Raw genomic sequence first — 15,756 nt, forward strand, 5'->3', positions numbered from 1 at the left:
TTGCTTGTAACTAGTTATGAATTTGTAATTTGGTTTGTATAACTTATTGTGTGTAGTGCTTTATAACATGATACTGTGATTTATATTTATATTATTGTTCTTGTATGATTATTATAGAGAGTGATATCTAATTTTCATGAATTCTTATAAGCATAAATTGTTGTTTTTGCTTCTAATAAGACTGTTTGATTAATCTGTAAAAAGTTTTTAAAGTAACTTGAATCACCGTTTTCCAAATTTCTTTTTCAATTGCAGTACATGAATTTTAACTAATTACTTGGTTTAAAATGTCATTATAGTAGTATATTGATATGTGTCTATTAATAGCAATGTCCATAGTTTGATAATTTTGAAAAAGTGATATATAGCATGATATCGAAAACCACCAGGTTGTTGAATACAATGCCTTTTTCATGATGCCATACATGTTTCGTGTGTGGAGACTATAAAATTTAAGTTGTTGTGATTGTTAATGTTATAATAAATTTCATGTGTGTGTATGATAAGCAAGACATGCATTATTTTATAGAATTAAAATCTAATTCTTAAGTGTTTTTGAATTTGATTATATGTGTATGATTAACATGTATGTGACTCATAATTTGTTATTTTAAGATTATGGTTATTGTTGATCATTGGAAATTTGATGATCATTATTATACATGTTTTATATTTTGAATAAATGATATTCGGTGAATGTTGAAACGAAAGTGAAAACTTTAAATCGTAATGCTTGTTATTAAATGGTTTAGTTTAATAACAAAGGTGAAATGATTTAAAATGAGTTTGTATAAAATACAAAGTAATTGAATGACTCAAAGTCATGGATTTGTGATAGTTGGTTAAACTATCAAGAATATATAAAAGGCATAGCTATGAAAGTGAAAAAAACTTGCAATTATTTGACGAAATGATTGACAAGGATATGATGTTAAAATCATTGAAAACATCATTAGGGATGTGATACAAACCCGGATCTAATTGATCACCAATGGTGGAAACTCAACTCACACTTGAATAATATCAAGTCTTGAGTTCAATGGTGAAAGTACACTATTAGAGTGATTGAAGTACTTGATAATAGATACTACATCCCAAGGGGTAAAAGTACTTGGACCATAAGATTAAAAGTGGTAGGATGAGGTTTTCCTCTTAATAGACATATAGCATATATTTGCTTGAATGCATAATTATGGGTGCATTTATGATATAGTCTACCTATATGAGAATGAAGTTAGGCCGCTTCATAGAGTTCAAGGGTTTGACTCTTAAATTCTCATGAAAAGGATACATGACACAAGGCCCTGTTAAATGTGTCAAATTTAATAATTCTTTTGATAACACCGAGATTTCATGTGTAAGTTATGCACACTTGTTCAAATGAATAATTGGTTCAAAGCTTGTCTACCAATGTCTATTCGGGATAAGTGGAACACATTATCTTACTAAGTAATGGTTCAAATCGTGAGATACCATTATCTGAAACCATGATATTTCCAGAAATATGGATTTAGTTATATTTTGTAAATGGTGGGGGATTGTAAGAGATATTTCCAAAATATATAAACTTGGAAATAAACATTGTTTTACTGGTTATATAATTATGGTTGAGAAATATATCAGAACTATTAAACTGGTCTAGTGGTTGTGCGTTGAAGGAATGAATTGGAGGAACATGGTTCGATTCTTGCCTCTTGCTGTTTTGCGTTTTTATTGTCAATTAATTTGAATTATCATGATTCAAATTTTTAGCAAAAACGGTTGAGGCAGGAGTTGAACATGGATCAGTTTGTTGAAGGTTACACACACACACCAATAGACTAAAGCAACGGTTACTGATATATTTTGAATTGTAACCGCTAATAACGGTTATTTGGGAGAAGTTATTCTCTTGATCAAATCATGGTTATCTCTTTATAAATAGAGAAAGTTGGAAACAGTAAACATAAGAAAACTGACATAATCAAACCAAATTCTCTCCCACTTACATTTTCTTCTAAATCATCCTTCACTTCATTAATGCATGAGTGAATTGTTGGAATCATATTTTTGTAAAATGTTATCAAAGATATGCTTGTTGTGTTAGTGCAAACCACTACAAGGTGATCAAAGTATCCTGCAGGGTATTCGCCGTACATCCCAATTGCATCCAATACACATTATTGGTGGGGGCGAATAGAACCTAAAGGTTAGTGTGAAAACACGCTTTGATTCTTTACGTGCATCCATCGGCGACATCTTCTTTGTTCAAGTGTTGTAGCATCTTCCCCAACAAAAATCTCCAACATGAGTTTATAACGAATATAAAATCTAGGCTAAATTGTAGTTTTGGCCCCCCACGTTTCATAATTGTGCGATTTTGGCCCCCCACGTTTCAAATGTGCGATTTTGGCCCCCCACGTTTCATAATTGTGCGATTTTGGCCCCCCACGTTTCAAATGTGCGATTTTGGTCCCCCACGTTTGCCCCCTTTTGCATTTCTTGGTCCCCGTTGACTATTTTGACCAAAAAATTGATGACATGGAATATTTTTTACACGTGTCTTAATTGTATTGGTCAACCAAAATTTATTATTATTTTTTTTTTAAAAAAAAGGATAGGTCACATGACTTTTTCAAGAACATTATTCTCCACCACAAATATTATGTTGATGCACTTGCTTCTACCAAATTCTCATTAATTGGTTTCAAGAATTGATTATGCTATATTGAAAAACCAGAATCTAAAAACTTGGTCTCATTAATTGGTTTAACAAAAAAATCATAATTCAAAATATTTCAAATTCAAAATATTCATTCATTATACAAAAGGACATTGCCGAAAAAAAAAATTAACCCCCCAAAAAAAAAATCACGTGACCTTTCCTTGATTATTTTTTTTTTAAAAAATAATAATAAATTTTGGTTGGCCAATACAATTAAGACACGTGTAAAAAATATTTCATGTCATCAATTTTTTGGTCAAAATAGTCAACGGGGACCAAAAAATGCAAAATGGGGCAAACGTGGGGGACCAAAATCGCACATTTGAAACGTGGGGGGCCAAAATCGCACAATTATGAAACGTGGGGGCCAAAATCGCACATTTGAAACGTGGGGGGCCAAAATCGCACAATTATGAAACGTGGGGGGCCAAAACTGCAATTTAGCCTAAAATCTAATAGTTCCTCTCACAACATTTAAAACCCAACCATAAGTAATAATTATGCATCCTCAACATTATCCTATGCGTAACTTCCCTTTTCTAAAAGACTAACATTGGTCCCTACAGCATTTGTATTGAAACTGAAATGTGAACTACTCATTAAAGGTGGCTGCTGTTGAGAAATAACATATATTTCAGGGTTATTTATTATTATAAATAAAAATTCGTGATTTTTTATTATATAAATTAAATATATCAATTATTTAATAAATTTTAAAAAAAAATTCTACTTACAATAGAGACCGGAGGGTGTGTATTGAAATTTTGAAGGCCATTAATGAGACTGGAGGGAGTATTATTTCACGTACGTACGGTTGTTAAAATGTACTAGCTTTCAAAGTCTTTAGTGGTGAGTATTAAAAAAACCAGTGGCCAAGAATAGAGTGATAATGAAATATGCTTATCCATTGAGGACACTACGTTGTTCAATTCATTATGACAGTGATAACACCTCTTGGACAATTCTATGCAGTGGTGATGTTCATATTTTCCTGTAGTGTTATGAGAGGTGTATATCATGTATTAGACAATGAATTTCTGTACTATTATTTCTTTACCTTAGCATTCCTTATGCTTGGGTTTATTAATATATTAGCTTTTGCCTTTTCAAAAAAAAAAAAAACACCTCTTGGACTACATTATCACTTTCTTTCTTTTCTTTTTTGTTTAGAAAAACTAATTATCACTTTTTAGTTCTTAGTTCAAGTCACTATTTTGCTTAGTTTTCTTCCAAATATTATTTTCCTTTAGTACACTTTTTTGTCAACGGTAGACATTGAGACAGTTTATTTTTATTATTAATGTCCCGTTGTTAATGATGTTAAGTAGTAGTAGTATATCCTTGCTACTTCTAATTAAATGGTAAAGAATCTTAATCATTGGCAATTATGAGAAACATCATGAATGCAACATTAGTTAATTAGACCGTCCCGATTTGATTGACACAGTTGACTGTTGTGTACTATTTACACATGTTGCTTTGACCTTATTTTTCTACTAATAAACAAAAAAAAAATAATTAGCATATAAGATATTTGATTCGTTTCGATGAGTATTTTTAAAATATCAAATTTTTATAATTTTTACTATTATACAATTAAAAATATTAATCGTCAAAGTTATGCATCGACATACGTAAAACAGTCAACTGTGTCAATCAAATTGAGATGGAGGGAATATCTTACAAACTTTATTAATGGAACCACCAAAACATACTCCACTACGATGTTAATTACTGCGATATCTGTGATGCACTCTAAGTCTCAAATTATACGTAAATTGTTTGGACAATTTCACACACTTTAAAAAATGTAGTATCCAAAAAAGATGTACTGTAATTAATTTTTATTTGCAAAAAAAATTATGAGCTATTTTATAAATTATTCTTCATTAGTGATATGGAAAAGATAAATTAAAGAATTAAAAGAATATAAAGTAACAACTATTAAGGGTATAATAGGGAAATGGTAACTTATTTCAATGAATCTGAATGATCAATACTGGCTAGCTAGCCTAAGAAGAACATTGTAGTTTAATAAGGTAACCTTTATGGGATATGGATTGCTTGTATTCAAAATAAATTTGATCGTCCGATCATGATCTAACGTTTTAGATTGAAAAAAGACTTAATTGAACTTCCAAACTGCTTTTAAATTTGAATCATCCAACTTTAAGCAGACACTCAGATTTTATTCCGAAGGCATGCAATTCAAATCCAACTTAAAACTACAACAATGTTTAGCCGTTGTTTTTTCCAAAAAAAATATTATGCACTACTAGAAAAATTCTAATTAGCGAGGGAAGTATTCCGTCACTAAACACTAAATTTCCGTCACAAAGCAATTTAATGACGGAATTTGTTGGGCCCTAAATCCGTAAACAATTTCAACGTCGCAAACTATTAGCGAGGGAATTTCAATTCCGTCACAAACTGGTACGGAATATATCCGCTGCTAAAATTAAATTCCATCACTAAATTACAAACATGACCAATTTTATTTCCGTCACTGATTAATGAGGGAATCATGGACCAATTTTTCCGTCACTGATTAATGAGGGAATCTTAGACCAATTTTATTTCCGTCACTGCTTAATGAGGGAATCTTTTCTAATTGTGAGGAATTCATTATATCACAAATTTGTGACTGAATACATTTCCGTCACTGATATTGCATTTGTGAGGTTTATGTTTCCCTCACTAATTATTAAGGAAACTGCTATGTTAAATTTATGGTTAATATAGCAAACTTCTTGCCTAATTTCACTCATGATATAGCAATTGCATTTACTATATTAAATAAATAAAATTAAAATCATCAATACACAATATTTAATAAGAAATACTTTTTAAATTGTGTTCATAAGAATTTATACACAATCACCAAAATACATGGAAGCCATAACTAATATAACATTGTTCTTGAAACTAATACTACTAACATTGTTATTTTTTTATCAAAAAAGCATTGTTTTTGAAATTAAGTGTATACGACCAAACACTCAAAACAACCATAACTAAATATATGTATCAAGTAGTAGGTGGTGGAGGTGGAGGTGGATCCGAACGTGGAGGTAGATGACTCAAAGAAAACTTCTCCATAAATTGAAATAATTGCTCCCTAAGCAAACGCGAATCTTCCTGGGATTGGTGAATCAACTCCTCATGAGTCTTCAATTTCTCTTTAAGAGTCATATTTTCAGCGGACAATTCAGAAATTATAGTCCTCATGTGTTGATATTCAGATGATGAGATACCGTCATAAGTGGAAAATCTAGATCGCTTGTACCTCTCTACTTCTGGACCCAAACCATATATGCGTCCCTTCTTGTCCACTCCTCCAACAACATCCAAGAAGATGATGTTGTCAGCTTGTTGAACGGAAACATCATTCCCTAGTGGCTCCTGTGAGTCTCTCTCAACAATGACTGGTACTATTATTCAGTATTAAACTATTTGACAATGAAGAATACTTTACAAATGCAAGATCTTATCCTAAAGTTACTACACATATTTTCATACAATAAGCAACTGATGAGAAGAAGATATCAAACATGAAACACTTCAAACTCGGAAACAAATTGGTCACTTACTTCGCTTGTGAATTGCGTCCTGCAGATCTGCTACAATAGCCTGTGACAAAGAAACAAAACTTCACATTTTTTCTTCCACACGCAAAAAGAATACTAATTATCAGTGTCATACTACTAGCCTCTTAGCAAAGGTACCTTCTAATACTATACTGTTAACTTATATGTTACTTGAGCAATGAGTTGATTTTATAACATGAGTTGAGTATGTGAGTTAACATTTCCAGTGTGCTTTGATTGGCCTAATGATTTCAATTTATATACACGTGAGTGTGTATTGCACCATGGTGTCTAAAAACCAAAAAAAAATATTTGAACTTTATATGTCCCTGTTTGAACCTGGACTCTTTGCAGATTTACACGGTCAATGGATCTATAGAAAATAGAATATAATAATTTACATTTTGCCATTCTCTTGGATGTTACTTTGAAGTTAGCTGAACTTATGATCTTTGTTTTGAATATAATAATTATGTTGATGTTCACACATCTCCATTAGTGAACTCTTTAACTGTAAACTTGTGCATTCACACAGAACAAATGTTCTTGCATAAGATGCTAGACAGTTAAGCATTCACATAGAACAAAGGTTATCACTAGATCCTCCCTTTCTTCACTGTAACACACAGCCACTGTAGCATATCACTGGCCATATGCAGTAAGAAGCAGAACATGGAAACTCTCATTTCAAAGAATGTCCAGAAACCACATACTTTCCCAAAAAGCATGTTCTATTTATTATGGCTGCAGAAGCTGAAGACTGAAGCGCCATGCTCCAGAATTTCAGAACTTCCTTACGAAGTTCCACCCCAAACAAATTTTTATTAATTAATATATACTGTACATACATAAAATTAGGGTGCCTTAGATTGCAGGGCCAATTCAAGATTATGTGTGACCTAAACAAATTTTGATCTTTTTTACTTTAGGTGATCGGAGAGAATACTATACCTGGTGTTGTAAATTGGTGAGTTTCCATCATCAAACTAATGCAACCATTGTAAATTGTTTGGGTGCATCAATATTTTAGGAAAGCAACTTCTGTATTGTAAGTCTTCATTTCCATGATACTGGCAGCTTCTATTTTTACTACATCAAAGCTCAAATTTAGAGAGTACCAAGATCAGTTACACAAAAATGCAAAAATATAGATACAAAATTAGAAAGAACATCACAATACATACATAACACAATAAGATATTTGTAATAGGTGTGTGGCATCGTCTTTACCGATAAGTGAGTGGCCATGAATGCTTGCGCACACTGCAATAAACTTCTACAATAAACTTCTATTATCAACCAGACATCACTGAACCTTATCAATCAAATCCTACACAAGTGAACAAACAAACAAACAAACACGTCAAAACCTGGGTCTGATTCGCACACATCCACATAATAAGTACAATGCAGAGTGTGAAGAAAATTGGATAGCTTTAACCAGTGATACGAGGTCAAGAAAACTGTATAAAGAATTCATTTGGTCGAAAATTAGAATCACATAAGTAACTGAACAAATCAAAAAATTGGAGAACCAAATTTGAAAACGAAACTCCCATGCAATGTAAGAACAGATTCACATGACAAAATCAACGAAGATCATAAGAAAATAAATAAAAGTTTCAACCGAGTAAGTAGCCTTGATATATATTTCAACCGACTTCAGAGAATTTTAATTCTAATCCACTTTATTAATGCTCACAGGCTGCATTGAATATGATCTGAACCGAACCTTATATGATTAAAAAAACCAATTCATATCCTACGATTTCCGAACTGGTTTTCTCCACCTCTAAATCAATTTCACCTCATCGAAAAGTGAAACAAAACATACACTTATATAACTTAAAAGCTAATCCAAACACACACTTTTATTGCACTAAAATCAATTCAACAACTATATAGAATCAATTTTAACTCATCCAAAAGTGAAACCAAACATATACTTTTATAACTTAAAAGCTAATCTAAACAACACCACAATCAAAATCTAAATTCCATGTAAGTTTTTTGAGATGAAATAGAGCTAGAAAATTATCCACCTTATTGTCCTTAAAGTGCTGATGAGCTATCCCTTCCTGACTCAATTTCCATCATCTTCACAACTTCTTCAACCTATCATAACAACAATTTCATAAAAAGTTGTTCTAACACCAAAATTACCAACATAATTCATAAAAACTTCTTCAACCTATCAATGTTGATGGTTTCTATAAGAAGATTGCTCAGTATTAGACACCAAAATAATTCCACCACTCTTATGAGAAGAAATAATCCTTTCATTAGTCAAACCCTAAAAAAACAAAATCAAATCAATAGCATGAATAAAGAAGAAATTGACATAGGAATCAAATAGTAGAGATTAAAAAAGGGGAAGTTAATTGATTACTCTGAATTGGATTCCTTGTTTGAAACTTTTGTGAAATTGCGCATGTGATTTCTCGTCTCCTACATTTCCAGGTGTGAATTCAACACCGCAAGTAGAACACGAGCGAGCGTAACAGGAAATTGCAATCCAATCCAATCCAAATGTCACTGGCGAAGTTGAGATGCGAGAGAGAAGACAAGACGATGGCGGCGAGAGAATGAGAATTTGGAAAGCGAATTTGGAGAGCGAAAGCAAAAAAATCGTGTGAGGTTGAAACTAGGGATTTAGAGGGAAAGTGAAACTGGGAGGAGAAAAATTAGATTTGGCATTTTCTTCTTGTCTTTTATATTAAGAAAACACCTTTAAAATATTTGAAAATTAATAGTGGGATTTGTGATGGAATTTGTGACGGAGGATTTAAAGAGGGATTTTTTCCCTATCCAAATCCCTCACTAACGATTATTTGCTAGGTTTTGTGAGGGAATTTATGACGGATTATTAGCGAGGGATTTGTTCCATATCCAAATTCCTCACTAACAATTATTTGTTAGGTTTAGTTAGGGAATTTATGACGGATTTTTAGCGACAGATATATTCCATCACAAATGCCGTCGCTAAACTTTAACTAGTTGAATTTATTAAAAAATATAAGATTCCGTCACTATTTCCGTCACAAGTAGAGAGGGACATGTTTCCCTCACAAAAATTCCGTCACTAAATTGTGTTTTTCTAGTAGTGATGTCAACTTAAAACTACACATTCCGAAGTTGTTTTTAAAGGCAAAAAAAATTCGGAAAATGCGTTCCGAATTTTTTGACTAAGGGCAAAAATGAAATTTCCAGGGGGTGGGTGAGAAATTGATAGGTGGGATGAGAAATTTTCCTAAATTCGTTATTAAGCCCTTTAATTATGAGCATCTATTTGGATATTTTTGGGCCTAAGTAAGGGGCTCAAGGACCCAACTTTTTGGGAAATGATTATTTTTGAAAATAAAACTAACTTTTTGACGAAAATATTAAATATATGTTTCTATAAAATATATACTATTTTAAATTGTTTAAGATTATTTTATTTTTTTTACTGTAAAAAATAAAATAAAAATTATTTTCATTTTTTTTCCTCTTCAATTTGAATGAAAAAGTTGGGGCCCGAGGAATAAATTTAGTTTTGACTTTTTGGGTGATCTTTTATCTTTGACACTTACTTACTTAAACAGTGTTATTTAGCATTGAAATTTTTTTGGGCCTTAAATATGAGAATCAAATTAGCCGCATTTACAGCAGGATATTGTAATAGATTTGAGCTGTTGGATTTTTAATAAATGATTGAGATCATTTTATAGTGTAAAATTGAAATTTAAACAGTCTTGTTTCAGACTAGGCCATAGATCCATCAATGTGCTTAACCATGTCACCCGATCCACGAATAAATATAGCAGACCATATGATAGACACACTCTGATTATAGGTGATAATCACTTTGAAGGGACACATGAACCGTCTGGCACAACCATCGCGTCATTAGACAACTCTTGTCACAATTATAGGGGTCATAAGAATATTATATGTCTTTACAATCCTAATTTTTTTTCTTTATATAAAGTATGTCAAAAAGTTACAACATGTATGTAATATCTAACCATAAATACTTCTCACTCAAATCAACTGCAGATATTGATTATGGTGTGAATGTGTGGTTATTCAACCTTAATGAATTCATATCCCTATATGTGGATTGTGATCAAATTTTGGAGACCATAAAAATTGACGTTCAGGGATTTACTATACAAGTTAAAGAAATTATACTATATGAGAAAGTAAAGTCACCACCAAACAAAGAAAAAAAGAAAAAGAGAGAAGACATAAATGAAGGGATTTTTCCACGAGTTTGGCTGGGGACTTGAAGTTGGACCTTTGATGGGCTTAAAATTGGGTCCAAGAATGGGCCTACCTAAGAACACATACGGGAGATGACACCTGGCATGAATTTATGGTAGCATATCCTCTCCCATCAACATTTCTTCATGTACAATCTTGTCCATTTGTTAAAGAATAAAATAAAATAAAAATATAAGAAAATAAAGTATGAATGGTTAGGATGTGAACTGCAGTGGATATGAAAATTGAGAGGATCTGCTCTCCTCATCTTCAATATGTTTCTTTTACCGCCCTACATATTTCTCGCGTGTGCTATGCGTTTTCATTTTTACTTTTTCGCTACTTTAGTAGAGAGTAGCGGATGTTACAAAAATAAGAAATTTTTGAAAAATAGCATCCGCTATTTTCGTAGCGGACATTATAAAAAAACGAATCCGATAGGGTGTTTTTGGGATGTATCCGCTACCTAAATACTAGGTTGGAGTACTTTTGTAAATTCATATAGTTTGCGAGAAAATGAGTGGAGTGACAAAAGAAAATCTCATATGTTTAATTATTGTTATTTCTTTGACTCTTCCAAACACTTACAGCATTTTTAATGGTCATCTTTTAAGGAATCCATTTTGAGTTTTATACACCACTAACAAGTGGTTCATACAATATCAATTTATATTTATGAAACTCATACACATTTTGCTCCGATGGATATGAATTCTTTACATTCACAAATCTTACATTCACTTGTAAAAAACAAAATCCTAAATTCACCTATTTAAATTATTTTTAAGGTCAATTCTACCACACCATCTCTCTTTATTTTCGATCTCTTTTAACATATATTTGCATTAAACATGAGTATATGTATGCTTTTTTTAATATAGAGAATTCAAATGAAATAAAATTATACAATTTAATTTTAAGCAACTCATGCTTCTATTCTATACAAAATGCGATAGATTAAATAAGATAATCGAACTATTTCTTTGGTATCTGTCAAATAACCGATTATCCCAAAAACTTAAGCTGTTAGGATTGAGTCATATCAATGATTTTATATTATTTCTAACACGTCCCCTCACGCAAGAGCTCACTTGGGCTTGAAGCGTGGATAATGCATAGGTCCACCTACCATATGCTTAAATTCCACTTTTTAATTAGAAAGTGATGGAAGCGGGGATCGAACTCTAGACCACTTAGTCATAGAGGCTCTGATACCATGTCAAATAACCGATTATCCCAAAAGCTTAAGCTGTTAGGATAGAGTCATATCAATGATTTTATATTATTTCTAACAGTATCTACTGTGCACATCACAATTTATCCAATGAAAGAAAAAATAAAATATAAATCATTAGTATATGAAACTCAGTTAAATACCCAGAGAAACTCATACAAATATATTACTGTTTCGATAAGATTAGCTAACGCAAAAAAGTTGTGGTCTCAAACACTTGTATTGTCGAAACTGAAATTATGCATCATCCTTCCACAACATTCATCCTATGTTTCGACAACAAAAACATTGATCCTATGCTGAACTTCCCTCTTCTAAAGAGTAGGATTGGCCATTGGTCCCCTACTGCACTTGTATTGAAGTTGAAATGTAAATTACTCATTAATGAATGAATCAGGCACTACACAAATTCATTATAAAAAATAACGAAACAAACAAAACAAAGAAAAGAGGATTAGGCTAAAACCTCTAAAAATAAATGAAGATATAATTAGGTATTTCTAACTAGTTTTCTTCTGATAGTTTCACGAAATTCATTCCACCAAGTAAAAGAGGATAAGCTTATAAGATTAAGATTAGTTAAACTAAAGTGAGATAAATATTGTAACATGTATGTAGACTAGTTCTAGTGCCCGTGCTAACGCACGGGAAACACCGCCTTTTAGTAATTTCGTACACAATTATCAATTTGCAAATGCTATATAAATTTGTGATAAATTAAATGGCAAAATATTGTTTCTTAGCTTCACCTCTCAATTTAGGTAAAATATTTCTTGCTTACCATTAAGACTTACCGAAAGCATATAGTACAAATTACTAACTAAATCCGATCAAATGGTAAAATATTGTTTCTTAACAAAAACAATATATATATATATATATATATATATATATATATATATATATATATATATATATATATATATATATATATATATATATATATATATATATATGCATAAACATAACTCTTCTGGGATGCCCCGTGTTTTTTCTAAATATAAAACTTGAAACTTAATTATCATAAAATTAGATAATATCATCCCTCTATACTATTTAACAAAGTTGATATATGCACAAACATAATCCTTCCGGGACGCATCCCGTGTTTTTTCTAAATATAAAATTTGGAACTTAATTATACTAAAGTTACATAAACGATGTGTATTTTGAATTTTTATTCTATCAAGTGAAGTTAACAATAATATTATCTACGAAGACTATTATTTTGGCTTGGTGTTTCCATGCCAATTATATTCAATTGGCTTATAATAACAGCCAACAAACGAATTGCTAATATATGAAGTTAAAAATTTGGTATATCGTTTCTACTTTAGCACCATTGGCGATCTTACTATCTTAATAAACATTTTAAGCAAGGCCAGCAAAGACTACTTTAGCATTCCAGCAAAGACTAATTTTTTAAGCAAGGCCATTTGGTGTTGAGTCCAAATAGTTTATAAACATTTGAATAAACTATTGCATAAAAGAAAACATATACATACTTCAATCCACTATTGATAAATTCTCATTACATATCAATCAAGTCAAATATTAGACAAAAGAAATAAGGAAAATAATATTGCAAAGTACTTTGAGGGATCAATTCCATTAGCACCATGACCCCTTTTGATATTCCTTGCAAAGCTTAATATCTTGTGTTTCCATCACACAATTGCAAACAGCTCTCCTTCAGAACCCCTTCTCTCTCCCGGTTTTATGAACCATCTTGATAGTGTAATTCATATGCTATATGATGCTTTTTCTGCATAACATTAAAAAAGAATTATATATTAACTAAACTTTAAATATTCTCGGGTTATCAAAAACCATAAAGCCCAAATATTGATTCTCTAACACTACTATAGTCCATACTCTATAAGATTGAATAATATTTTACTTATAAAAACAGAAGACCTGATACTTGGTTTTATACTGTTGTGTAAAAAAAAAAATGCAATTATAGCAATTGATACAAATGGGAACCTACTATTACATAATCGAATCAATATGCAGAATTTAATCCCTAAACCCACAACACTACAAATGGAGAATAAAACCAAAAATTCATGGCACCAAAGGGTCAATGTTTTGTTCAATGTTCAAATGTAGATCTATAACACTACAAACTATATGTAAATTAACTTTTCAGAGGGTTGCATAAATTGGGGTTGGGTTTTTCTTGTTCGCGGCGGAGGGAGAGATGCTTGCCAGATTTGGCGTTCGTGTTTGACTATTGAGGGCAGCTGTACGCGTGTTTCCCTCCCTTCCTCAAATAAGTGTTTGTTTTTGTTTGGAAACAAAATGGGCCATTGCTTTCTTCCCTTTGTTACCAACACTAAGATCCAAGGATAACAAAATAAGAGGGAAATTCAAACATTTGAATTTTAATTCCAACTTAAGCAACCAAGTTGGACCACTAAGATTAAAATCGGTAAAAATTTAGTATTTCAATTGGCAAAGACAAAAGTCACTCTTTTATTTTCTTCAAAAGTTTGAATTTGCATCCAACTCATGCATCCAACTAATGCATCCAACATGGCAAGGAAACTAAAAATGGAATGGAAATAATATTATAAAACGATGATTTGGCACTTAAGATTTATTTGTACAACTTAGAATCACACAATGCATTAACAAAATTAAGGGAAAACAAAAACAATCGAAAACAACTAATGCATTAATAAATTTTCTCATCCATTGCATTGCTATAAGATCCTCCTCCCTCTTCTTTTATCAAATAACCTATGTTTAGCTCAACTTCATACATCATATAGTCTGCAAATACAATTGGTTGCCATAATTAGAAGATTATAATTTGACATGAGAATTGAGAAGAAAGTAAGAAATATGATTTGACTATAATACGATAAAAGACACTATTTCAACACATTTAGCACACATTGTGTTGCAATCCAAATTTGAAACTATAGTGTGATCAAGAACCAAGCATATAAAAATTGTCAGATATTTAGTACAGTTAATTTCAAATTGCCAAATACTTCTCTATTGAAAAACATTTTCTTATTGAAGTTTGCTATACCTTCCCAGGTTGCACTGATAGCTTATGCATCCCCATCATGTGCATATTGAATGAATTAGTTGGGCAAAATACATGTGTGAAATATTTCAATCTTAATACTTCTCTTGAGCAACTTAAATGGCAGATCCATATCTTCTTCATCTTGGTACGTGGGGGATGATCTCTTAGTAACACTTTCAGTTGGTGATTTCTCATCACCACTCAAAACAGCTTCACCAAACTTTGGCATCAAATACTAAAAAGTAAAACTCTTAATAATCAATATGAGTAGTAACACTAAACTGTAGAATTTGGTTTCAAGTAAGTAAATATTTATTTTGCATAAAAAACTGAAAATGTACCTCTTTAATAACTGCAGAATGCTCACCAACTTTGTCTTTCAGCTTTTGAATTGGGGAAGAGAGACAAACAATATCCTATACAAAAAAGAGAGAACAGATTTGTGAGATTAAAGATATTTAGAGAATAGTCATAGATAATGCAAAAAGTGATCATCTGACTTTAACAGAAAAAAGTGAGATTAAAGTTATTTAGAGAACAGTTTAAATGAATAAGATAAGTGTTCATGTGAGATTTTAGAAACCAGTTTTGTGAAAACATGTTCAATAATAGATAAGACAAAATTGAAAAAGGTAAAAACTTTGTTAGAACATGTGAAAGGACATCAGAAGATCCTGCCAGCATAGGTTGTTTGCCTTTGTCCATGAAGGAACTCAATGAAACATTTTCCTAATCTATTATACTTGCATTGCATCTCTAATAGTGTTTGTTGGTTTTGCTTAAGAAATGAGAGTTTGAAATTTGAAATTGAGAATTGGTTTTTGAAAGTGGCTGAATGTGTATTTCATATCCATTATATGCATAATTGTTTTTGTCCAACACAGATGATAATTTGTCCTATGGTTAAAATTTTGTTTCTGTTTGACTCCTTTTTTTGGTCTGA

General features: G+C 31.5%; 1 protein-coding gene and 1 long non-coding RNA gene across 3 annotated transcripts; both read right to left on the reverse strand.

Moving 5' to 3' along the window:
• Positions 1-5,532: 5,532 nt before the first annotated feature.
• Positions 5,533-9,006, reverse strand: LOC123910084. Of its 2 annotated transcripts, none has more exons than XR_006810124.1 (6): positions 8,681-9,006; positions 8,483-8,584; positions 8,334-8,406; positions 7,522-7,621; positions 7,243-7,380; positions 5,533-6,334 (listed from the first exon to the last, which is right to left on the reverse strand). It is a non-coding gene; the product is annotated as an uncharacterized LOC123910084 (long non-coding RNA). The 2 variants fall into 2 exon arrangements; XR_006810123.1 differs by having other exon boundaries at positions 7,476-7,621; positions 8,681-8,988.
• Positions 9,007-14,314: 5,308 nt separating this feature from the next.
• On the reverse strand, positions 14,315-15,756 carry LOC123910302. The gene is made up of 4 exons (XM_045961400.1): positions 15,465-15,756; positions 15,155-15,229; positions 14,814-15,048; positions 14,315-14,548 (listed from the first exon to the last, which is right to left on the reverse strand). The coding sequence occupies exons 1-3, from the start codon at positions 15,516-15,518 to the stop codon at positions 14,869-14,871; spliced, it is 309 nt and encodes a 102-aa protein (XP_045817356.1). The 5' UTR covers positions 15,519-15,756; the 3' UTR covers positions 14,315-14,548; positions 14,814-14,868.

This window comes from Trifolium pratense, linkage group LG2 (assembly GCF_020283565.1).
Source record: "Trifolium pratense cultivar HEN17-A07 linkage group LG2, ARS_RC_1.1, whole genome shotgun sequence".
NCBI classification, from domain to species: domain Eukaryota; kingdom Viridiplantae; phylum Streptophyta; class Magnoliopsida; order Fabales; family Fabaceae; genus Trifolium; species Trifolium pratense.

Excerpts from the sequence above, each read along its gene's own strand:
- LOC123910302 (XM_045961400.1), bottom strand. The coding sequence starts at position 15,518 with ATGGACAAAGGCAAACAACCTATGCTGGCAGGATCTTCTGATGTCCTT. Across the intron at positions 15,230-15,464 it reads CTTCTGATGTCCTTTCACAT|GATATTGTTTGTCTCTCTTC; the intron begins GTTCTAACAAAG and ends TTTTTTGTATAG. Across the intron at positions 15,049-15,154 it reads ATTCTGCAGTTATTAAAGAG|TATTTGATGCCAAAGTTTGG; the intron begins GTACATTTTCAG and ends TTTACTTTTTAG.